The sequence below is a fragment of the Mustela putorius genome, unplaced genomic scaffold (genome assembly GCF_011764305.1).
Source record: "Mustela putorius furo isolate JIRA1106 unplaced genomic scaffold, ASM1176430v1.1 tig00000174_pilon_pilon_pilon, whole genome shotgun sequence".
Taxonomy (NCBI): Eukaryota; Metazoa; Chordata; class Mammalia; order Carnivora; family Mustelidae; genus Mustela; species Mustela putorius.
The window spans coordinates 28230321-28257286 of NW_025421304.1; the positions used below are offsets into that span (position 1 = coordinate 28230321).

General features: G+C 36.1%; 1 protein-coding gene across 6 annotated transcripts in view; it reads left to right on the forward strand.

The window, feature by feature from the left end:
- The window catches only part of NFAT5 (nuclear factor of activated T cells 5), a 115416-nt gene that overhangs the window by 26211 nt on the left and 62239 nt on the right, over window positions 1–26966 (forward strand). For 4 of the 6 annotated variants that reach the window (XM_004744545.3, XM_004744546.3, XM_045076238.1 and 1 more), the window contains one exon: window positions 22608–22733. In XM_004744545.3, coding sequence (XP_004744602.2) covers window positions 22608–22733 — 126 coding nt within the window. Of the gene's footprint in view, window positions 1–22607; window positions 22734–26966 lie in introns of those variants that run through there. The other 2 variants (XM_045076239.1, XM_004744552.3) reach the window with 1 other exon arrangement.

Below are 26966 nucleotides of genomic sequence, written 5' to 3' on the forward strand. Positions count from 1 at the left end.
AGACTGGCCGCCATGGAAAAATTATTTCCAGTTGTATTTTATTTGTAGTTCTGTTAATCTAGAGTTACCTGTTTGGTAGTGGAAAGAAGTACAGAATTGATAGTCAGGAAACGTATTTAAATATCGGTTTTACTTTTTGCTAGTTTTATTTCATTTCATCCTTTTATCCTTATTTCCTCTTTAACAGGGTTATTATGAAGTTTATATGAAATAAGGTTTTTTACTATGCTGGTTCTTTTAAACATTTGAATGTGAATCTCCAATTTGCTCAAGACATTTTGAGAAAAAATCAGATATATGTATTTGAAAGAAAGTTAGTTTTTTTTTTTTTTTAAAGATTTTATTTATTTATTTGACAGAGAGAAATCACAAGTAGGCAGAGAGAGAGAGAGGAGGAAGCAGGCTCCCTGCCGAGCAGAGAGCCCGATGCGGGACTCGATCCCAGGACCCTGAGATCATGACCCGAGCCGAAGGCAGCGGCTTAACCCACTGAGCCACCCAGGCGCCCAGAAAGTTAGTTTTTAAGGACAAGTCATTAAATAAAATATTTTTAAAAATAATAATAAAATAAAATAGGATCATATTATGAATTTTATAACCTGTTTTTATCTTTTAGTATATTTTGAACACCATTCTAGGTTAATAAATGAAGTGTAACATACTTTATTTTTTTATTGCAAAACTTAAATAATGTAGAAATATAGAGTAAAAATCACAAAAATTCTCATCTCCTAGATAACCACTATTATATTTTTATACATACATATTTTTTACATAAGTGAAATTATTTTCATTTGGTTTTATATTACTTATAGCCTGCTTTACTCAACAATATATTTTCTATGGTCTGAGTAGATCTTTATTTTTATTTTTATTTAAAAAAATTTTTTTAAAAGATTTATTTATTTGACAGACAGAGATCACAAGTAGGCAGAGAGGCAGGCTGATAGTGAGGGGGGATGCAGGTTCCCTGCTGAGCAGAGAGCCTCATCCTCGATCCCAGGACCCTTGGGATCATGACCTAAGCCGAAGGCAGAGGCTTTAACCCACTGAGCCACCCAGGTCCCCTCTTTACCTTTTTTTTTTTTAAGATTTTATTTATTTATTTGACAGATAGAGATCAGAAGTAGGCAGAGAGGCAGGTGGCAGGGGCGGGGACCAGGCTCCTCACTGAGTGGAGAGCCCGATGTGGGCCTCCATCCCAAGACCCTGGGATCATGACCAGAGCCAAATACAGAGGCTTTAACCCACTGGGCCACCCAGGTGCCCCTTTATCTTTATTTTTAATGGCCATATTATATTTCTTGATATGGATATGCCATCATTGCCATCAATTACTCAACCAATTACTTAGGCTTGTCTCTGAATGGAGTGGAATAATTCACTTTTGGAATGTAGTAGTGTTTGTACTTGGGATTTGGAAGCTGGGCAGAAAGGTATGGGTATGGGAATGGAGTCACATCCTTTTCCTGCCTGGATAATTTAGAGATGTAAACCTTTTTAAAATTCAAAATTAATGGCAATTTTATTTTTTGTGATGATTCATGAAATGCCAGGGTTGTTCTTTTTTAAAGATTTTGTTTATTTAGGGGCGACTGGGTGGCTCAGGGGGTGAAAGCCTCTGCCTTTGGCTTAGGTAATGATTCCAGGGTCCTGGGATTGAGCCCCGCATCAGGCTCTCTGCTCAGCAGGGAGCCTGCTTCCCTCTCTCTCTGCCTGCCTCCCTGCCTACTTATGATTTCTGTTGGTCAAATAAATAAAATCTTTAAAAAAAAAAAAGATTTTGTTTATGTGATAGAGAGCGCAAGCAGGGGAAGCAGCAGTCAGAGGGAGAGGATCTGATGAGCGAGGATCCTGATGTGGATCTCCATCCCAGGACCCTGCAATCATGACCTGAGCCAAAAGCAAATGCGTAACTGACTGAGCCCCCCAGGCACCCAAAAATGCCAGGTTTATTTATTTATGTTTGTAAGATTTTATTTATCTCTTTATTTGAGAGAGAGAGAATACAAGCAGGAGGAACTGCAGAGAGAGAGAGGGAGAAACAGGCTCCCCCTGCGTATGGAGCCTGATGCAGGGCTGTATCCCAGGACCCTAGGATCATGACCCAAGATGAAGGCAGATGCTTAACCCACTGAGCCACCCAGGTGTCTCAAAATGCCAGGTTTAAAAACATTTTTTCTAGTTATATTGGTTCCCCAAATGAATAAACTAGTTTTAGGTTTCCGTAGTGTTTTGAATACTGCAGCCCTGTAATACTCAATACTCTTACTAAATATAAATGAATGAATTAAACAACAGAAGCTTAGTCAGAATTTTGTTTTCACTGACCAGGTTTATAAAATGTGACTTTTACTGAGTTCCTGTATCTTTCCAGAAGATGTTATAGTTTCACTAAACATCTAAGAAGCAAATTGGCAATGGCATTTGCCAGTGGAATAACTTTAATTCACTTCTAGTACTGTAGCATGGTGGCGTTTTTAACAAAGTGATTTGGAGCATATAGATTAAAAGGGTGTAATCCCCAAACTGGTAGGTATATGGAATAGGATGAGGAAGGGAAGCAAATTAAAGGAAGGAAGTGGTAAATTGAAATTTTAAGTTTATTATTATAAGAAACTATGTCATTTTGTGTACAGTATAAGCATAAAAGATTATCAGAATTTTTTTAAAACATGAAAACTTGTATTATAACCTGTTTTCATGTTAGAACTTTCTGTCCCCAGATACTGTTTTCAGCTGCAGCTGTTAGTGGGCAGAATGTATCCCAGTCTTCCTAGTTGTTCATTAACCTATTAGCTCTTGACTACTTTAATTTTAAAGTTCAGAGAAATTGGCTATTTGTTAGTTGAAACGGTTAAGACCTGCAGTTGGAACTATTCTGCTTCTAGTATATCTTACAAATTTGAATTCATTTTAAGAAAAGTATAATTTTAATAGACTAGCCTTATGTCATGATAAATAAAAGTAGGATTATATACATTATAGGAGAGTGCTCAAGTAAATAGATTACACTAGTGTTGTATCATACTTTGCACATAACTTTGTAGAGTGCATTGATACACACTATTTTATTTAATCTTTTTGACAACTGGAAGGTATTGTTATCATCGCCATATTATATATAATAAAACCAGGGGTGCCTTGGCTGGGTCTGTTGGTGGAGCATGCAACTCTTGATCTTGGGTGGTTAATTTGAGCCTCAGTAGGGAGGTAGAGATTTCTTGAAAAATCAAATCTTTTATTTTTTTTTTTAAGATTTTATTTATTTATTTGACAGAGAGAGACACAGCGAGAAAGGGAACACAAGCAGGGGGAGTGGGAGAGGAAGAAGCAGGCTTCCTGCTGAGCAGGAAGTCCTGTGTGGGGCTCAATCCCAGCACCCTAATGACTGAGTCACCCAGGCACCCCCAAAAATCAAGTCTTTAAAAATATAAAATAAAATACACCAGAACCCCAAATGATAAAGAGACTTGCCCATGTTGACCCTGTTCATCATTTGGAGAGTTGGGTTAGGAAAAAAAAAAAAAGTATTCCGACTTCTGATCCATTCCTTTTTTTCTTTAATCTCTGCCATGATCATTTGCTGACTGACTACGAATATAATGGTAAAAGACAAAAATGTGATTCCTATCCTGATTGAGCTTATCTTCTAGTTGGGGAGATAGACTAGTAAATAATCAATTAAAAATAGTATTCTGAGAGGTGCCTGGGTGGCTCAGTTCGTTGAGCTTCTGAGTTTGGGTTTTCCCCAGGGTTATGGCTGGGAGATCAGGCTCTGTGCTCAGCAGGGAGTCTGCTTGGGATTTTTCTCTCCTCTCCTGCTGCCCCTCCCCACGCTGCACACACTCTCCCTCTCTCTCTCAAATAAATCTTTTAAAAGTGTAAAATTCTGGGGCTCCTGGGTGGCTCAGATGGCTAAGCATCTTCCTTCAGCTCAGGTCATGATCTCCAGAGTCTGGGATTGAGCCCTGAGTCGGGCTCCTGGCTACCTTATTGGGGAATCTGCTTCTCCCCCTCCCTCTCCCTCTCCCCTCGCCCTGCTGGTATGCTCTCTCTGTCTCTCTTAAATGAATAAATAAAATCTTAAAAAAAAACCATAAAATGTTAAATGAGAATCTTCATATATTAGAACATTGTAACTAACTCTGAAACTTCTATTTTTTACATATTTTTTTAAATTCTTATTTACTGGAGAAAGGGAGGAAAGGGAGAAGCAGACTCCCCACTGAGGTAGCCTGCCTTGGGGCTCAATCCTAGGACCCTAGGATCATGACCTGAGGCAAAGGCAGACACTTAACCCACCAAGCCACCCAGTGGATTTTAAAGTCTTTTTAAAAAATTGCCACTGGAAAGGGATCAAGAAAATTACCAATCCTTATGATCAAGAAATAATAATATTGATACTCTTTTGTATTAGAACTTACTTCCCCTGAGTCTTAACCTCTTAATTTTTCTATATGATATAATTAGCTATTTAAACATTAATATGTATAGAAGGATTTGTTACATGTCTCTTAAGCATCTGCTTCTGTAGCACAGCCACTGGCAAACAGGAATAATTGAATTCTCTTCTACAGCATTTTGAAACCATGCCACTGAAGTCCCTCAACTTTTTACCTCTTCCTCTCAAAAATTTTGGGGAGTTTTCTCATGTTCTACTTTATTTTTCTCTGTCAGTGGAAGAAATGTCTAGTCTTTTTCTAAGGCTCCCCCAACTTCTTGGACTTAATTCCATGATAGTTACTTCATTTTAATATTTTCCATCTCTTCTTTTTCATTATTTTTTTCCATGTTTTTGTTTACTTGTGACAGTAGTTGTCAAACTTTTAAACTATGAGCTCTATGGAGGTACCTCTACATGATAAAATTTTTAAAAATTGTACTTAAAAAAGAAAATGAATTCCTTATGGTAGTATAATCCTATAAAAATGCCCTGGAAAAAAGTTTTATTTAGTCATTGTTATACTGATCTCAGTTTCTTCACCACCCAGTTGTTCCTTAACCCTTTGTTAGCATGCAAGCATTCTCTAGGAGATCCACTGAGGATTTTACAATTGTGAAACCCTAATGGCATTTTTCTTAATTAAATCTCTAATTTATGGGGGCGCCTGGGTGGCTCAGTGGGTTAGACCGCTGCCTTCGGCTCAGGTCATGATCTCAGGGTCCTGGGATCGAGTCCCGCATCGGGCTCTCTGCTCAGCAGGGAGCCTGCTTCCTTCTCTCTCTCTCTCTCTGCCTGCCTCTCAGTGTACTTGTAATTTCTCTCTGTCAAATAAATAAATAAAATCTTTAAAAAAAAAAAAATCTCTAATTTATGTCCTCTCAGATCTTCAAGACTTTCCTTATGCCTGGCCATTTCCCTTACACTATCAAACATACACAGTTTCTTCTTCCACATAATAAAATAAAATAAACCATTTATTTGGTCCTGTCTCCTTAAGTATTTTTTTCCTTGTCTTTGGAAGGACTTTGTGAAATAATAGTCTGTATTTCTGCTTACACTGCATTTACTTTCTCACTTCCATTCGGTCTTCAACTCTTTTGCCTTCTGGCTTCTCTCCCCATCACTCCCTTGATACTTCTTTGGCAAAAGTATCAAGAAATACCTTTTGCCACATCAAATAAATGCATTCTTCTGAGTTTTTCCTTACTTGAACTGAATGAGGCATTTTCATTTTTGGCAGTCCACTCCCAAGACTGTTCTTTTTTTGACACTACACTCTTCAGACTCTTCCCTGACTGTAGCTTCTTGCCTGGCTTCTTTTCTAGTTCTGATCCTTCTGCCTTTTCATTTTTTATATGGTCTGTCATTAATCTTATATATTCCCACTCCTTCTATTTTCTTGTTCATTCATGCACTCATCAAATGATGTCTGTTTGTGCCATGCACTGTGCTATTGCTGAGAGTGAGGACTCACACAGCCACTGTCCTTGTTATGTAAATAGTCTAATAGGAAATACATGTAGATTAGCTGGCAATTGTGGAACAGTGTATGATAAATATTCTGGTAAAGGAAATATTGAAGGGGCATTTAATTAAGACTGGAATGGTCAGGAAAAGCTTGTTGGGAAGAAGTAACTGTTGAAAGGGGCTTTGGTAAGGTAAGTGTCTCAGGGAGAAGCCATAGCATTTGCAAAGAAATAAAAGTCAAGAAGTGTTTGGCTGAAGAATTGAAGATCATTGTGTCCTGAGAGTGTAGAGGGAAAGAGGAGTGGTAAAGTTGAAGGGTTATAAAATAGGCACTCATTACTATTTATTCAACAAATATTTAGTGTTCCATTGTCTTATTTTATAGGTGTACTATCATATAAGTATACTTTTTTTATTAAAAGATTTTTATTTATTTATTTATTTGACAGAGATCACAGGTAGACAGAGAGGCAGGCAGAGAGAGAGGAGGAAGCAGGATCCCTGCTGAGCAGAGAGCCCGATGCGGGGCTCGATCCCAGGACCCTGGGATCATGACCTGAGCCGAAGGCAGAGGCTTTAACCCACTGAGCCACCCAGGTGCCCAAGTATACATTTTTTAAAAGCTTTTATTTTTAAGTAATCTCTACACCCAACATGAGGCTCAAACTTACAACCTCAGTATCAAAAGTCACAGTTCACAAAGTGAGCCAGTCAGGCACCACAACATAAGTATACATTTTAATAGCCTAGTTTTCACTCTTGCTGCTATGAACAACCAAAACTAGATTTTAGAGGCTGAGTGTATGATCATTGATTACTGCTGTAGACTGGTGTTACCATGGGTTTGTACTAGTTATATTACTAGATCTGACTCAGAATGTTTCAAGACTTTTATTGATTATTCAAGATTTTGGCCACCTGTCTCTGATTTTAAATTATAATCATTGCCATTAATGTATAATCTATTCCTGTTGTCTAAATGTTTAATATATATATGGCCTTACTCTAACTAGATTTTCTTTCTTTCTTTTTTTTTTTTTTAAGATTTTATTTACTTATTTGACAGGCAAAGATCACAAGTAGGCAGAGAGGCAGGCAGAGAGAGAGGAGGAAGCAGGCTCCCCACAGAGCAGAGAGCCTGATTCGGGGCTTGATCCCAGGACCCTGGGATCATGACCTGAGCCAAAAGCAGAGGCTTTAACCCACTGAGCCACCCAGGCGCCCCTCTAACTAGATTTTCAGTTCTTTGAGGGCATAGACTACTGTGTTTAATTTCTTTTTTTTTTTTTAAGATTTTATTTATTTATTTGACAGAGAGATAGAGAGCACAAGTAAGCAGAGTAGCAGGCAGAGGGAGAGAGAGAAGCAGGTTCTCCGCTAAGCAGGGATAAGCAGGGAGCCCGATGCAGGGCTCAATACCAGGACCCTGGAATCCTGACCTGAACTGAAGGCAGCCGCTTAACCAACTGAGCCACCCAGGTGCCCCCTGTGTCTAATTTCTTTGGCATCTTCACTTGTGTTAGAATACAAAAGGTATAAGCCGCTGCCTTCGGCTCAGGTCATGATCTCAGGGTCCTGGGATCGAGTCCCGCATCGGGCTCCCTGCTCAGCGGGGAGCCTGCTTCCCTCTCTCTCTCTCTGCCTGCCTCTCTGTCAAATAAATAAATAAAATCTTTAAAAAAAAAAAAATAGAGCTTCCCTATGACCCTGCAATTGCACTACTGGGTATTTACTCCAAAGATACAGATGTAGTGAAAAGAAGGGCCATCTGTACCCCATTGTTTTAGCAGCAATGGCCACGGTTGCCAGACTGTGGAAAGAACCAAGATGCCCTTCAACGGACGAATGGATAAGGAAGATGTGGTCCATGTACGCTAAGGAGTATTATGCCTCCACCAGAAAGGATGAATACCCAAATTTTGTAGCAACATGGACAGGACTGGAAGAGATTATGCTAAGTGAAATAAGTCAAGCAGAGAGTCAATTATCATATGGTTTCACTTATTTGTGGAGCATAACAAGTAGCATGGAGGACAAGGGGAGATGGAGAGGAGAAGGGTCTTGAGGGAAATTGGAAGGAGAGGGGAACCATGAGATACTATGGACTCTGAAAAACAATCTGAGGGTTTTGAAGGGGCGGGGGGTGGGAGGTTGGGGGAACCAGGTGGTGGATATTAGAGAGGGCACGGATTGCATGGAGCACTGGGTGTGGTGCAAAAACAATGAATACTGTTACGCTGAAAAGAAAAAAAAATACAAAAGGTATATTTATATGTGTCTCTATGTGCAAAGTTTATATGTTTACAAGATTAAAACTCAAATCTTGTACTTTAAACTTCAATGGGCTTAATTAACTCAGTGTCTTTTACATAGGGCACATATAATTTTGGTCAAATATTTACTTAAGTAATCTGAAACATCTTCAAATTTATTGAAGGTTGTCAAGTAGAACATGGTGATATTTGTTATTCTTCTTCTCTGAGCAAAGAACATATTGATATCGGTTAAAATTACAATGGCATCACTTCTTTTAGCCAAGATAGAGTAATAGGGGCTAGATTTACCCTCCTGCCTGAAGCAACTAAAGAGAGATAAAATGTATGAAATATTGGTTCTCTTTACATGTACCTTTAGACAGTGAAAGACAGTGACAATGTAAGGGGGTGAAGGGCAAACGAGATGAGCCCTACAAGTGCCCTGACTTACTCCTTGAAGATAGTTTCTAGGCTCTGGTGATGCAGAAAGAGGCAATCCAGGTAGAGCCCACCAGTCTCCTGAGTTGAGGTAAAGCTAGGAGACTGGGAAAGCTGAGATAGCTACAGTTCTCAGGTGGAGTACTGGAAGGGAGGGAAATGAACATAGAATTCTGAAGATCAGCAGAAGGTCTCCTTTGAATATTCATTTGAGTAGTGATCATTACCTGTGTTCGCAAAAACTATGCAAGATTGAGGAAAAACTGAGGGATTAGAACAGTGCTCAGAACTCAAAAAAAGTCTGGATATAATGCCCATTTGTACTAATACAAAGTAGAAAGAGACTAGAAAACCTTTTAATTCAGGGGACATTAGGTAGTGTTAAGAAGGGTCTTGCTTCAGTAGTAAAGAAAAATGAACCCTGGACTGAACAGGCTCTAGTCATGTCTAACAAAGCTTAAAAAAGCAAGAACTAAAAGGATCAAACTGTTTCCAAGTAACTTAATCATATCCCTCCCAAAAGCTCAAGAATATTTATAAGAATGTAAAAACATCCAGCCCACAGTAAGGTAAAGTTCTCAATGTCTGGCATCCAATCAGAAATTGCCATGGTACTCTGAAATTTTGTTTTTTTTTTTATTTTTTATTTTTTTTAAAGATTTTATTTACTTATTTGACACAGAGAGAGAGATCCCAAGTAGGCAGAGAGGCAGGCAGAGAGAAAGGGGGAAGCAGACTCCCCGCCGAGCAGAGAGCCCGATGGCGGGGCTCGATCCCAGGACCCTGGGATCATGACCTGAGCTGAAGGAAGAGGCTTTAACCCACTGAGCCACCCAGGTGCCTCTGAAATTTCGTTTTATTTTATAGAAGAGTACTAGTCATGGAAAGAAGCAGAAAATTACAGTTCATAGTGAGAAAAATCAGTAAGTCAGAACTGATCCAGAAATGACTGGTGGTCTCTGTTGTTTGACCATTGTCATTGCACCCATTCTGTTGTTTGCACCCAGGTTATTGGCCTCTCCAACATCATGAGGCAAAAAGAAAACCTAGGCACCCACTGCTCTATCATTCCTGGGTCCCACCATCCATAGCTGGTCTGCCTTCTTTTCTCCATTTTTCAGTCTTCTTCTGTGTGTTCTTTAAAAATGTATGTAATGTCCAGGTTTTTAGCTGAACTTGGAGGAGTAGAGAAAACTGTGTCTACTCCCATCTTTCCAATAGAGAATGTCTCTGAGACTTCATTTTTGGAGTGAAAACAAACATTCCTTGGTGAATAAATTGATATCCATATGGAAGACAGTGAGCTTTGACTTCAACCTCATAATACAGCAAAACCAATTCTGGTTGGATATAAATATGAAAGGTAAAGCAAAAAAAAAAAAAGCTAGAAGAAAATATAGAATATCTTCATGTTCTTGGGATATATGCAAAGATTTCTTGAGTGGAACATAAAAATCATTAAACACAAGTGAAAACATTGATAGACTGAACCTCATTAAAATTAAGAACTTTTGTTTATTAAAGATACCATTAAGAGGGTGGAAAGGTAAGGCACATATGGGAGAAGATATTTACAATATGTATATTTGACATGTGGTCTGTATTTAGAATACATAACATACTCATAAATTAATTAAAAAAAAAAAAAGGACAACCCAGGGGCCCCTTGATTGACTCTTGATTTCAGCACAGGTGATAATCTTGGGGTCATGGGATTGGGCCATGTTGGGCTCTGTGTTCAGCAAGGAATCGTTGCTGAGCACAGCTTGAATATCTCTTTCTCCCTCTACACCCCTCCCCCCCAACCCCCCACCACCAGCTCATGCTTGGGCTCTCTCTCTCACTCTCTCAAAAAAAACAAAACAAAACAAAGACAACCCAATTAAAATACGGGTATAAGATTTGGACTTGAACAGCTGTTTCAAAAAAGAAGATAACTGGGGCGCCTGGGTGGCTCAGTGGGTTAAGCCTCTGCCTTTGGTTTGGGTCATGATCTCAGGGTGCTGGGATCGAGCCCCACATCAGGCGCTCTGCTCAGTGGGGAGCCTGCTTCCCCTTCTCTCTCTCTCTCTGCCTCTCTGCCTACTTATGATCTGTCTGTCAAATAAATAAATAAAATCTTTTAAAAAAAAGAAAAGAACCACATGTCCAATACGCATTTGTAAAGGTGCTCAAAAACATTAGTTATCAAATTAAAACCACAGTGTGGTGTCACTCCATCTCTATAAGATGGCTTATAAAAAAATTATAAAAACACTTCTTTATGACTGAGCTTGTAGAGTAGCCAGAACTTCATACATTGATGATGAGAGTATTGATGCAACTTCTTAGGGAAACTATTTAGCAGTATCTACTAAAGTTGAGTGTACACATACCTTATGACCTGGCAATTTTATCTCTAAGTATGTATCCGAGGGAAGTACATATATGTGCACGTGAGAAGGTTCATGGCAGTATTTTTGTAATAGGTAGAAACTATGAACAACTCAGTCATTTAACAGCAGAATGAATTAATTATAGAATATTCAAAAGACAGAATAATACATAGCAATGCAGAAGAATGAACTGCTGTAAGCTCTATCAATAAACACCAGACAGTGCTGAGTGAGAGGAGCTAGGCACAAAAGGATATCTCCTTTATGATTCTTTTATTATATAAAGTTTAAAAATAGGCAAAACTATAATCTATGGTAATAGAAGTTAGAAGATTGATTAGTTCTAGGGCTGGTACCGGAGACAAAGCATGAAAGATGCTTAATCAGCTGGGTGGTAGTTATGATGTGTGTGTTCACTTTTTAAATTTCTTCAAACTCAAGAGTTAAGTTATATCTACTTCACTATATGTATGTATTAGGCTTTAATAAAAAGTTAAAATACTGAAAAACAATCTATTCTGAAATTATGACCTATAAGATTCTAATAATTATGTTTTATTATACATATTTTATGGTCAGGACACTTTTCACATATAATCAATACTATGATTATAAATATAAAGTACTTTATAATTTCTAAATTGTAATGTTATGAAATGTAGTTTATTTTTAGAGCAGTTTTCAATAAGAATAATTATGGGCTTTTTTAGAGGGTTTTTTTAAAGACTTTATTTATTTATTTGACAGAGAGAAAGAAATCACAAGTAGGCAGAGAGCCAGGCAGAGAAAGAGGGGGAAGCAGGCTCCCTGCTGAGAGAGCCCGATGCAGAGCTCGATCCCAGGACCCTGAGATCATGACCTGAGCCAAAGGCAGAGGCTTAACCCACTGAGCCACCCAGGCGCCCAAGGAATAATTGTTTTATTTATACATAACTTTATGGTCAAGACACTTTTCACATGTATCAATACTATGATTATAAATGTAAAAGTACTTTATAATTTCTAAATTGTAATGTTATCAAATGTAGTTTATTTTTAGAGCAGTTTTCAATTTTCTAGAGCTCTTTCTCTACTTTTGTCTGTTTGTGGACCACATCATGGCAGGAAAGATTGCATGAGCTACCCTTTCATTTACCCTGCTGTTGTAAATGATAACTGAAGATGATTATCACAATTAATAAAAAGTGTCTTTATGGATCAGTAAAGTGACATCTAGTTACTACATCAAAATCAGGCTATTCTTTATTTGCAAGAAACAAAGTATTGAACTTTCATGTTATAACAAATGTTATTTGTATTTAGAGTGTAGCCAGGAGGTAGATGATCTGGAAGACTACCGTATGCCGTCAAAATGTTACTCATTGAGAATCTTTGGGTTTTGTCCATAAGAGGTAATTCTAGTTAATATCTGTCAGGTTCAAAATAATAAGAACTGTGCTAATTTGCTTTATTATTTTATGTATTGTTCAGGTCTGCCTGTATCAAATATTAAGTATCAAATATCTAAAATTATCTACTGCCAAGTGAAATAGTAGTTGTCATTTTAGTCAGGAAGGATAGACAACACTCATTTCCTTTTCTTGATATATAAATGTAATTGTTTTCTCTTTAAGGTTTAAAATTTAATCTGTAGAGGATCATTCAGGTCTTTGTTAGTATTCTTTTCTACTGTTTAGGGGAAAAAAATAAATAGAAAAATTCATGCCTGAATATTTGAGGTGAAATTTCATGCTTTAAAGTAATAGCTCTTTTTGCCAGGATCAGTTGTGGAACTCTATAAAAATGCACATTGTGGGCGCCTTAGTGGCTCAGTGGGTTAAAGCCTCTGCCTTCAGCTCAGGTCATGATCTTGGGGTCCTAGGATTAAGCCCCGCATCGGGCTCTCTGCTCAGCGGGGAGCCTGCTTCTCCCCCCCCGCACCCCCGCCTGCCTCTCTGCCTACTTGTGATCTCTATCTGTCAAATAAATAAATAAAATTTTTATTAAAAAATGCACATGGTATGATCCTGCCGACTGTAAACCCTTATACAGTAAGTCTGCGATGGAATCCCAGGGCATCTTCATTCAGGAGAAAAAAAATACATATTTCCAAATGCAGTTCTGATATTCCTTGTTGTTACCACTGTCTCAAATTAAGAGGCAGAAGTAATGAACTTGCTCATTTGTTTTTTGCCACTAATGACAGACAGATATTTTTGATCTCTAAACAATCAGCTTACTTCTAAAAGTATGAGGTCTGGATATTTTGTTTGTTGATAATCCTTGTGTGGAGTAGAGAGGAAAAAGTGAGCCTTGTTGATTTATTTAATATTGGCTTGAGGGAGGAAAAAAATTCATGTTACATGAATACAGAAGAAGAAACTTGATAGGAAATAACTTTTTTTAAGTCACTGAAAATGAAGACCCTAAAATTGAAAAATAGTTTTTAATCTGTTCATTAAGAAAATGGTAGTTTAAAAAAAAAGAAAGAAAGAAAATGGTAGTTTAGGTGACCATAGGGTAGAAACTAGAAGATGAAATAAGGGGAAATAGGGTATTTAGAGTAGAAAATATTGCAGAAAATATGACTTTTAGTTAAAGTGGTACAACATTCTGGTAGTGATAACAAGGAAAATTAGATAGATTTTTGTTTTCCCTCACTGAGATTTTGGGGATAGAAACAAGAATTAATATCATGTGATTGGGGACACCTTGATTGCCTCTGCCTTCAACTCGGGTCATGATCTCAGGGTCCTGGGATCAAGCCCCAAATCAGGCTCTCTGCTCATCAGGGAAACTGCTTCCCCATCTCTCTCTGCCTGGCTTTCTGCCTGCTTGTAATCTCTCCCTCTCTCTCTGCAAATAAATTTTAAAAATCTAAAAAAAAAAAAAATATGATTGGGTAGAATCAGTCAAAATAGATGATTTGCTCATTCGTTCACAATATTCATTCCTTCATTCTAATCACATAGAAATGCTGGGGAGGGGCGCCTGGGTGGCTCAGTCAGTTAGGTGGCTGGCTTCAGCTCAAGTCATGATCCCGGGGTCCTGGGATCAAGTCCCACATTGGGCTCCCTATTCAGCGGAGAGCCTGCTTCTCCGGCTCCCTCTGCCTGCCAGTCTGCCTACTTGTGCTCTCTCTCTGTCAAATAAATAAATAATCTTTAAAAAGAGAAAAGAAATTCTGGGGAAAGGATTTCTCTTTTCAGCCAGCTATTCTGTTGAAGATCTACCTTAAACCAATCTTAGCTATACTAATCATGTCATAACCTAATAGAAATATAATTTCTTCTCTGTAAAAACCGAGGGTTATTTTCATCACTTCTACCTCTAATGTTCTATGCTTTTTATGTGACTTTTAGGTTAATCTCACAAAACTATATTCATTCATTCATTTCATACCATTCTTGGCCAGCTCTCTTTATATTTAATCTCTCCTTTTTTCACATATAATACCTATGTCTGGTACTGATTGATTATTTATGTACTTGCAATCTACCTCACTGGACTATAAGCTATTTGAAAGCAGACACGTGTCACTTTAGTGTCTGTACCAATGAACACAAAATGAATTAGTGGTGACAAAATTAGGTTTTTCTTTTTTAAAAAACTTCTGAACTACTTCGTAATGCAAGGTCTATGCAGTGTTATTTCTATGCAGAAATAACACTGATGTTAGGAACTCTGTTTACTATGTTACCGTGCCTGGCACATAATTGACATTTCAATACTGTGCTTAATTAAAAGAATATACTGTGCTTAATAAATGAGCTTTTTGCGGGGGGCAGTGCCTGGGTGGCTCAGTCACTAAGTGGCTGCCTTCAGCTCAGGTCCTGATTGGGATCGAGCCCTGTGTCAGGCTCCCTGCTTGACAGGAAGCCTGCTTGTCTCTCTCCCACTTCCCCTGCTTGTGGTCCCTCTCTCACAGTGTCTTTCTCTGTTAAATAAATAAAATTTTATAAACAAAAAAACAAATAAGCAAGGAAATCATCATTTATTAACTGTCTTTTCAGGATTAAAAACACAATATAGATAAAATAATATATTAATTCTACTTATTTCTTTTTGATAGATTATTACATGCATTGATAAGTACATGGTTATTTTAGTTTAAAAAGGAATAACTAAAATATAAGGTTATATGATATGGTTAGCTGTTAGGCAGTGAAAGAGATGTTTATTCAGTTTTGGTTTTGTAAACATTCAGTTCAATTTTAAGTGTATGTACATTACAGCTTATGGCTCTGATAGCACACACTAGGCTGCAGATAATTTCCTTACGTTTCTTAGACTCTGCACTTGGCTATCTCTTCTCTCTCTCTTCCCCTTCACCCTGTTTTAGCTCTGAAACCCCATGCTACCTACTTCCCTCACTATCCCCATAGATACCCTCCTCACCCAAGTAGGGTTCTGACACCAGCCCTGGATCCTCCTCATATCCCTGTTTGACTCTGTCCAAACTCCACAGTTCTTAAAGCTCTATTGAAAAAGCATTCTTGGGGCACCTGGGTGGCTCAGTGGGTTAAGACTCTGCCTTCGGCTCAGGTCATGATCTCAGGGTCCTGGGATCGAGCTCCGCATCGGGTTCTCTGCTCAGCGGGAAGCCTGCTTCTACCTCTCTCTCTGCCTGCCTCTCTGCCTACTTGTGATCTCTATCTGTCAAATGAATAAATAAAATCTTTAAAAAAAAAAAAAGAAAAGAAAAAGCATTCTTATAAGATCTTTGAAATTGTAAATAGCCATAAATGTTTTACTCAATAGTTTATGTCATAGATATGACATTTAAAGTCTTATTTCTTCTAGGACAGACTTTACTCATAGTTTCAGTAAATTCAGAATCTAGATAACCAAAATGGTTAGTTGAATAGTATATTCCATTCTGTATTTCTTTTCTTTTCTTTTTTTTTTAAGGTTTTATTATTTGAGAGAGAGAGCACAAGCAAGGGAACCAGCAGGCAGAGGAAGATGTAGAAGCAAGCTCCCTGGTGAGCAAGGAGCCCAATGTGGGACTGGATCCCAGGACCCTGGGATTATGACCTGAGTGGAAGGCAATTGCTTAACTGGCAGAGCCACCCAAGCATCCTCCATTCTGTTCATAAGTGTTTAGAAACTACTATGAAAATAATTTTTAGGTGAAAAGTAATATGTACTAGAAAAATATGTGTTATATTAAAATGATTGTGGAATTCAAATTAGTCTTCTTATTTCACAATTGATATAATTTGTACTGCTGTATAAATTTAAAATACCTTAAAATACCAGATTGTTTTAGGAAAACAGTAATAAAATATATTCAGGAAGAAGTGATATGATTAAGCAAATATGTGACAGCAAACTATTAATTGACTTGAACTTAGATGAGAAAAATTCATTAAAAAAGAGCATCACCTACTAGCTATTCATAACTTTATAATCTTTTAGAAACCAAATATCCAGTAGACCCGCTGCCCGTACATTTTTCCAGTGGAGATGCCAAGTATGATGACTGTCAAGCCTGAAGTGTTTATAACAGAATGAATGTTGTCTCTCTTCATTGCAGAACTGTGTTGGCACAGTGGAGGTTCCAGGCATTTTGTTATAGAATGTCTGACATGAAACCATAGCTGTGGGATTCACTGGCTTTTTGAGATAGTTAATAGAGGGATGGAAGGGTAAGGCAATTAGTTCCCAAGCCATTTGCAAGGAGTTTTTGAAAGTCTTTTAATTCTGAGGTGCTATACTAGCTTTGTATTTACCCAATTTTAAAAATAAGGTACAAATGTTTATAAATGGATTTTTCAGTATTATAGTATGTGCATCTGTTATAGGAAGCAGTCATTATTTCAATAACTAGTATCTCTGCTGAATCCTTAGTTTATTTTTTGTTAAATTTTAAAGCATTCCCAGAACAAAGTAATACCCTTTTTACCACAGGTATTTTCACTTATGGCTGCTTGCTTGATAGTTAAAAAGAAACAATTTATTTCTAATTTATTTCCTTCCTCCTGTCTTTTTAGCATTTATCTCTGCATGCAGTTAAATCAGTAGTATTAGTTGTGTACAACTTTTATTTATTTTGTTACCTGTAAATAGTAAGAAAGCTTTCAGAAAAGTCATAAAAAGTAAGTGGGCTCTCTGACAAATTTGGTCTTTAGTTTCTAACCCTAATGCAGTTGAACATTGAATGCTAGCTGTCAGGTCAAGAGGGGTTAGGTAAGGACACAAATGCCAACAAAGGACTGATAAGTTGCAGAGTTCTTTTTAGCAGATCATCTTATAGCAAGTCTTTGAAGCTACACACTATCCATGCATAATCTTAATTTTTTTTTTATTTACTGATTTCTTGTATTTTTTTGTAAAAGAACATCTGTGAGCCACTGTCTAGCCCAGTTTCTTTCAGTTCCTCCTCTGTTCTGTCTCCTTTCTCCCCATCAAAGGAAACCTTTGTCCTAATGAACTTTACATTTATCATTTCTTTCTTTTTTTGTATCATGTTTGTTTTTCATTTTTTACTGTTGCACAGTGTTCAGAGTCTTTATTTGTAAAACCTACCTCACAGGATTGTTTTGCAATTAAGTTAAAATGTATATAATGAGCTTTCCACAGTGCCAGAGTCATCCCCAAAAACTTAATAAATGATAATTGTATTATTAATATTATTTTGCTGAGAGAGAGCAAGAAAAGCTTGCCTTTTTTCAAGTGTTTCCTATGTTTTGTCTCCCTAGATCCTTTCTGGGGAAAATGAGAGGGTGTGAGGGTTTGAGGTCTTTTCACCTTTTCTTGGGACTGAAGAACTTACAGAACGATACAGTAGACAATGGAATTTGGATTATCAGTGGTTAGGGAACATTTTTCCCAACTGAGAAAATTTAAAAAAAAAAAAAAAAGCTGCACCATTAAGTTACCAATTTCTTCCTTCTCTTTCACTGCATTGTGCCGTCAGGATACAATTTCTGTCTACTTTGAGTTTGATGCAGTATAGTGAAACAACTCATAGCCAGTGTTGAAGAATAAAAGACCAAATTGTCCCAGAAAATAATCAGTGACATAAATGGATCAATTAGAGTTTACTGAATGACCAAGCAAACAAACCAGCCAGTCAGCCCATTTTTACATTGTTCTCCTTTCCACCCAAAACTGGGAAACACTGGTTTGCTTTCAGAATCTGAAAATCATTTAATTCCTCCATTTCTTCCTTCTTCCTAATAGCCCTAGGCTCTACAGTATTGTACCCACGTAAGACACTCTTGATCTTCTGAGCTTGTTTCCCTTTCTGCCTAGTTTTCATATACTTATGTTAATAATTTCTGTTAACAGGGGCGCCTGGGTGGCTCAGTGGGCTAAAGCCTGTGCCTTCAGCTCAGGTCTGATCTCAGGGTCCTGGGATTGAGCCTGACATTGGACTCTCTGCTCAGCAGGGAGCCTGCTTCCTCCTCTCTCCCTGCCTCTCTGCCTACTTGTGATCTCTGTCAAATAAATAAATAAAATCTTCAAAAAATTTTTTCTCTTAATAAAGTTATTTGTTACAAGTAACGAATAACAAAAGTTATTAATAACAAAGTTATTTGTATTGTTACAGATAACAAAGTTGTTTATTTATTCATAAAGTTATTTCATACCTGTCCTAATTCTACTACAAAGATATTTAAGCAGTGCACTTACTTGGGATTTTGGTCAACTGAAATTAATAATGAACTGTTAAGTGAGTTGGTTAAACATTAATGCATAAATTATTAGCAACATAAATAGAAAACATAGATAAGACAATAATCACTTCAATCCTGGTCGACCAGGGAAAGAATCCCTTAGAAAACAGTGCCTGGCTGGCTTAGTTGGTGGAGCATGGGACCCTTGTTGTGAGTTCAAGCCCCATGCTGGGCATAGAGTTTACTTAAAATAAAGGGGCACCTGGGTCACTTAGTCAGTTGAGCATCTAACTCTTTATCTTGGTTCAGGTCTTGATCTCACAGTCATGAGTTCAAGCCCCACATTGGGCTCCACACCCAGTATGGAGCCTATTTAAAATAAGAGAAAGAAAAGAAAAAAGAAAACAAAAGCAAAAGCAAAATTATTTCTCAATTTAAAAAAAGAGAAAGTGCCTTTCAGTACATTGTACAGGAACAATTTTTACCAACTGTTACATTAATCCTAACTAAATTTCACTTATTCCTTTGGGTAGATATTCCGGTGTGGTATAGTCTGTGATGAATTATGAAGCACAATATATCTCTCTTAAGCCTATGTAATTCGCAAATTTGATCTCTTAAGCCTATGTTATTCGCAAATTTGATGTAGTAACCACCTCCTTCCAGGTTGAACCCATACATTTTTGGGTGCTGTTGCTCAGAGTCATCTGTTTTATTAAGCCTACCTTTCTTCATCGTGGTTATGAGAACTTTGTAAGATTTTCGTCAGATATTTTACTGAATTTAGGATAACTATATCTGTGGCATTTTCCTGACCTCTAATAGAAGAGCCTTAAAAAAGCAAATTTAGATTAGTGTGCAGCTTGGCCTTCATAATTTCACTTTTCACAAATAGAAGCTATGTGAAGAGATATTTTTACCCAGAGGTTTATTAGGAACAGTGAGAGACATATCTTGCTCTTGTGCAATTTCACTTGTACTTGTTCTATTTCTTTCTCTCTCTCTCTCTTTCTTTCTGGAAACATCTTTACTGATATATAATTTAAATATCATGAAATTAACTCATTTAAAATATACAAATTCAGTAGTGGATAGTTTATTTACAGAGTTGTGTAACTGTTACCATAATCCAATTTTAGAACATTTTTACCATCCCAAAAAGAAAGCTTGTGTCCATTCTCACTCTCTTCTTTAAAATAAAAAAGAAAGAAAGAAATCTAGAAGTGATTTTACTTTTGTTTTCTAATGAAGTCTTTCCTCAAGAAACTGCCTTTTCATTATGGATTTCCTGGTCTTGGTCTTCATAGTATGTGCTTATAAACCTAGAATTTCATTCCTTCCTTATTTAACTAGTTTAAAAGATAACACAAGGAAAATAGATAAAATGTCTTAACATGAAGTGGTTAGTACCAACTTAGGACAATTTTTCAATTTTGTGGATTTATTTATTTATTTGACAGAGAAACACACAGCGAGAGAGGGAACACAAGCAGGGGAAGTGGGGGAGGGAGATGCAGGCTTCCCACTGAACAGGGAGCCCGATGTAGGACTCGATCCCAGGGCCCTGGGATCATGATCTGAGCTGAAGGTAGACACTTAATGACTGAGCCACCCAGGCACCCCTCAATTTCATGGATTTTAAAGTATCTATGGTCTTGTTCAGGAGATCTTTCATTGGGTAGTGAATACTGTAAAACTGTAATTTGGATTGAATTTAGGAGTAAATGACTTCAGTATTAACAGCATAATTTACATTCCTATAATCTTTTTATGTCTTATGGGAAGCAGATTTAAGAGGAAGGCCAGTATATGTGGTTGGGTTGTACAATTATAGCTTGGGGAGAGTTTCTTCAAGATAAGGGGGCAAAAGAAAAATTTAAATGAGGATTTAAGTCTTAGAGAGATTGTTTGGAGTAACAGAGCCAACCCAGTTATGTGTGAAATCAGAGCCTATGATGGTAATGACTGTATTAAATGCTTCTTCCCTTGGGTAGATATGATAAAATTTCGGACTTCTTTAATTTCCGAACACTTGAGTCAGTTAATCAGAAAATACCTTTGATGAAGGAATGAGTCCATGCTTCCTTCTAATTTACCTTGCATGTTACTTTGTTTGTTTTTGGGGGTAGATTGTGCGGAGAGCTAAGATATAATAAGTATTTAATTACTTTATAATTAATTACTTAATATTTAATTACTTTACAGTGTATTTTTATTAACATTGCTTTTATACCTCTCATATAGATTCAATTTTATACGCTTCTTTGGGAAAGGTAGAGTGTTTCAACCCACACAGTTTTGTTTTGCTTTGACTTATTTAATAATTAAAGAAGTGGAGAAATACTTACTAAACTAGTAAAGTGCTATTGGTGATGGGCTATTACTAGGACTTTTTTTTTTTCCTGATGGAAATCTATTTTGATAGATCCTTTCTCTTTTCATCTAAGCTGTTTTTATTTTCATATTTTCTTTTGGTTTGTTTGGACAAAAAGGAAGGACTTGAGTATGTTTCTCTTTTATGCATAAGGAAGTCTTATTCTCGGCATGTATTGAGAAAGATTATTGTTTTAAAACCAATATCCTATGATAGTGGCATTTCTGTTTTAATTAGGTTCTCCAAGTGTTAGGTATTAGAGTTTTTCAAAAGACAATTTTCAGTTGATTCTGTGCTGCAAATAAAGATCATTTAATTGTAAAACTTGTAGTTTTAGCTTTCTTTCAGGCCATTCTTCCTTACACCTATCCATGTCAAAGTTGGTATACATAATTCAAAGATTAATTGGAAGGATTAAAGTATATATATATTCAGTGATCAGTAAACTAAAAGTATTGTTTGTTATCAAGGATAAAATGTCTTAGAGAGCTACCTTTGTTTTTTAATCCCTCATGCAAATGATTAATAAATAGTCTTTTTTATTTGTTGGAATGTTGGATTTCTTGGAATACTGGGCAAGTTCCTTAAACTCTTTTGAAAATGAGCATATGATTCTAAGTTGGAAGTTCCTTCCAACATTGATTCTACTACCTTTACAAGATATTTTGAGAATTAATTTGTGCCCCAAACCATATAATAATATAATAATAATAATTATAAAAGAATTTTTAAAATAGTAGATATAAACATAAATTTATGGACAGTGATTATAAAGTACCTTAAAAAGATATATGAACACAATAAAAGATAGGGATGCCTGGGTGGCTCAGTCGGTTAAGCGTCTGCCTTCAGCTCAGGTCATGATCCCAGGGTCCGTGGATAGAGGTATCCATCTTACTGCATTGGGCTCCTTGCTCAGCTGGGAGCCTGCTTCTCCCATTGCCTGAAACTCCCCCTGCTTGCGCTTTCTCTCCTTTCTCTCTCTCTCTTTCTCTCTGACAAACAAATAAAATCTTAAAAAAACAAACATAGAAGTAATTATAGTCTAATTTAGGCATTTATCCTTTCTGATTTAAGAGTATCCTATACTTGTGCCTTTCTAGAGTTTGGAGATAGCTCAGAATAAAAATATAATATTTCCTTGAGCTGTGACATTCCTTGTTTAGCTTTTTGGGGGAGAGAAAAATGCATTATGATAGTGAATTAAAGTATTTGCTATAAGGTGCTGGGTAGAAGAGTAAAGCTAGACTAGTGGTCTCATTGGAGAAGCCATTTTAAAGCTGGTAAGAGTATGATATTATTACAAAGAAAGAGTTTGTATCATTTTGTGTTATTTGACATTTCTTATATTTTGTCTGAGTTTATTCAGTTCTAAAATTTAATAGCCTTAGCATCTTTAATATAAAGGAAGAGACCAAGAAGAAAACAGGGGACAGAACTAATGGAAAATTCACTCTTCAGTAAAATTGAATAATAAAAAAAAATTGCTAATAATTCTTTACAACAGTAGTTATATGGAGTTCTTTTTATGTGTGTGTGTGAATAATATAGTTTTCCTCCTGAGTGAAAAGACCTATTAATTTCATGTTCATATATTAGGTTATTGACTTACACTCTTTTAAAACTTTTTTCTCCTTCCTCCTACAGAATCTGTCTATGATCTTCTCCCAAAGGAGTTACAGTTGCCTCCATCTAGAGAAACATCTGTAGCATCAATGAGTCAGACAAGTGGTGGTGAGGCAGGCTCGCCTCCTCCAGCTGTAGTTGCTGCTGGTATGCATTTCATTTTATTTTATTAAAGAAAACTAGTGTATTATCTGGCCAACATGAACAGTGCTGGCAAAGTTCATATCAAAAAGAGTGTGATTTGAGGGTTTTTTTTTAAGAGGTTTAAAAATACACTTTTAACCTTAAAATATTTCAATGTACACTTCTTGATATAATTCTTATTTCTTACAATTTCACATTGGCACAACTATTAGTGCCATTTATTTTTTAGGAGCTTATCTTCAACTGTGGAAATAAGCTTGAAGCTCTTTTGTTGACTGCATATAAAAAAGTTACATACCAAGCTATGGATAGAAAATTACATTTGAGTCCCTATTTAATTATTATTTTTAAAAATTTGCTAAAAGAGAAAAGTGCTTTATTTTGTATAATCTGAAAAAGGACTCAAGTACTCAAGTCTCTTTTCTGTTTGTAGTGTGTTAATATAACCTTTTCCCTACATTTAAAAACATGTGACTTTAGATTTCTTTTAAATTCATTTGAAAGTAATGGAAGATTCAAATGTAATATTTATGTAAAGACATTTTGTAATATCAATGGAAAAGTATGGAAAATAATGTTTGAAGTTTATCAAGTTAATTTTTGCTCAGCTCTCAAATCATACACTTTGTATAAAATTGGTTCCATTTTTTAATGAACCAGAATAACAGATTGATGGATAAACAAATAGAAAAAAGTCTTGATTATTGATAAATTAATGAGTGCATTCAATAATATTAGATTGCCCAACTGTATTTATTTTTTAGTTGGGTTTTAAACACTGCTAAGTATGTTCGGTTTAAAAAAGAAAAGGACAAAAATTATACTCTGAAGTTTTATACATCTAAGTAGAGGTTTCTTATCCAGTGATACCTCTCATCTTTTAAATGGTCCTTAAAATCCATCACAGTGTTGTTTTCAGTAAATTCATTTTATTTCAAAAAGAACAGTGAAGTGGAAGGCTGTGGTTTAAATAAGGATTTGGTACTGTACTAGAACTTCATATATTTTTCTTGTATGCATTAACCCAATGTACCATTAACCTTGTGTATGGATCTTTTTCCTGAGCTATGTACTCAGTGTGCAGCCTTCCTGATTGAGGGCAGGAAAACTTTAAACATAGCAAAGAAACTTATCAGCCCTGCTCACTGTTCATGTGTTGCCAGACATTTTCTAACAGATTCTGTGGATTTAACTGTGATCTTTTTAGTAATCAAATTGGTAAGAAGACCTGGTTTTACTTTATATCCACTGGGTTCTAAAATGTCCCTGAATATTTTTTCTGGAATTTAAAATTTTAAATATTGTTTAAAAATTGTATCAAATGATAAAATAAGAAAAAAAAGATTTTTAATGAAATATTTCACTTTAAATCCACAAGTAGAAATTGACTAACTGATTTCTTTTGTATCTTTTGAGATTATTTTTTGTAGACTTATTGAATCTATATAGAACTAAAAGTCTGTTTCTTCTGTGCTTTTTAACATCTGTTGACAGTAGATCCAGTTCCTTTTAAAAGCTGAAAAAATGTCAGCGAGGTTTGGAAAAGAACACTTCCTTTTAAAATAATACCAAACTCAATTTCAAGTTTGTATATATAGATAATTGAAAGTTCTTGAATTTGGGTCACTAATAGAATGTTGATCCTCCCTCCTTCCCTCTATTTATTTGAGAAAATCCTCTCCAGATAAATTAGATTGAAAGGCATGAATTGAAAAATCATGAAAATAAGAGAATTGACCAAAGGAAGTATTCTGAAGTAATTAATTCTGACTAGATTGAGAAGTTATTGACAGAAGGTGAAGAGTGTAAGGAGGTAACATTGACAGCTTTCTTATATTCACATACAGAAAGTTTCTGTGATCTAAAACCAAGTCATTTGTAATTTTTTTTACTTAAATTTACTTTTAGTAACCAATATAATCTTATTCTAGGATTCTGTCTTATTAGTAGATTAGTGTTTGTCATATAACATTATAGGTAAGAGAGTTTAAATTACAGAATATTATAGGGAAATCAATTAGTAGGTATCTTAATAGTATTGCTTTTTCATTTGACATATGAATATCTTCAGTGACATAACTATTGAAAGGTTTTGGAGTAAATTGCCAGTTATTCAGTGTTTCCTGGCCAAAAGACATGATGTCTAGGGAAAGGCACATTAATTTAGACTTCTATGAGTTTTATTTTTAATCTATACATTTGCTGTTTAAATATGAAATGTATAAAAATGATGACTCTTGATGTAGTTAATTCTTCAGAGTTTTGAAGGAGCCGGATTGGCTGCTATCAGGTATGAGGGCCTGGTGGGAACAGACTTCTAGTTCTGCTATAAAGGTTTGTGTTTCACAAGTTCTAAATCAATTTAAATTTGGAAATTTAGAGGCTGGGCATATAGGTTTTCATGTACAGTCTTTATTAATTATTTAAAATGTGTTTCTCAGATTCACCAATCTAGATTTTTTTCCCTTCACATATTACTAAGGGAATGAGTAAACATGATGCTGCTAATCCACAATTCAGAATATTGGATAAAAGAGTATCTCAAACCTTTTTCTGCCTCTGCACTATTCACACTTTTTCATACTCCCATCAGTAACATCATTTTATCGGGTAAGTTCCAGGTTGGGGCTGGGGGAAAGAGGGCTTACTTCTACACAACCCCTCCCCTCTCCACAGGCCAAGTGTCAAAATGTGGGAGATACAGTTGAGAATCACGAGTCTGAAATTTGTACTCCTTCTCATTTTTTGAAGACCTCTGCTTTTGTCCCATTAGAAGGGTAGTTAAAAGTTTGAGGTTTAGAAAGGTAGTTAAGAGTTTGAGGTTCGGTATGTGAATGAATAAGTTTTAGAAGCACAGACTTTCAGAACAGTATTGTAGGTTCTCTGTAGTTAAGAAAGGGGCAATTTTCCTAACACAAGAAAGTTATCCAAATGAATTAATGGCATTTTTGGCAAAATAAGGAGTTGCTCAAGAAATGTGTATTGTGAAAGGATTCTTTTTGTTTGTTTTTTTTTTGGGGGGGGGATCATATAGTTTAGGTTAAAAGAACTAAAATACAAGTATTATTTAGAAGAACTAACACAAACAGTTACACCAGAGTTCAGGGAGTTTCTGTAAAGAGATATGGCAGGTATTTTTCTTAAATAACAGCTTTATTGATAAATAGCTTGTATAACCAATCACGTATTTTTAAAAATTTACTTATTGGGGTGCCTGGGTGGCTCAGTGGGTTAAAGTCTCTGCCTTCGGCTCAGGTCATGATCTCAAGGTCCTGGAATCCAGCCCTGCTTCAGGCTGTCTGCTCAGCAGGGAGCCTGCTCCCTGACCCCCACCTCCACCTACCTCTCTGCCTACTTGTGATCTCTCTCTCTGTCAAATGAATCAGTCTCAGGATACTGATCCTTGTGCACTTTTTAACCTGTACAGGTATACACACAGATCAAGCATGTATAATAGAAATACCTGTTGAATATCTCCACTAGTTAGATCACTGGAGGTTTTTAAAGGCTGTATTTTAGTTTATAACTTTCTGTGAAGTGATCCATTTAATAAATTTTTCCATTGGAAGAGAGAAACCTATTAAATAGTGCTTTGAATTTTATGCCACAGCAGTTAGTAAATCACAAGTAGCTAACAGGTATTGTCTATACTGAAAGAACTTAATTGAGTCTTATTTATATTGGAAGAGAGGATCCAAGAGAGCTACATTAATGTCCTGTTATCAAAGAACAGTTATGCTTTCATTTGTTTTAGACATCTTAATCATCTAATAAAATCATAAGAATTTCTAAACTATCCATAACAACAGAGCAGTACAAAAAAATGAGTAGAAGAAAATGTAAGTTACCATTTTTGAGTTCCTACTGCGTAACAGAAATTGTGCTAGACAGTTCGCATATCATCATATCTCAGTTCTTCCAGGCATGAGAGACGTTTCTTCTTTCCTGCTGAGGTCTAAGATTTTCTTCTTGCCATTATACTTCAGGGGCTTGTATGCTATTATTTCACTTAGATAACAGTAGTTCCTGGACAAAGCCGTGTGTAAGATAATTGAGTTGGAAAAGCCATCTACCCCTTTAATTCTGGAAGTTTCAAGATCTATAAAATTGGAATATGATTTCTAGGAGAACATTAAGTTTTAATAACAATGATTCACAGCAACAGAATTATATAGTCCATTGAATTATAATTTATTTACTAGTGCTAGAAAGTATTTACAGTTATGTAATTTGTAT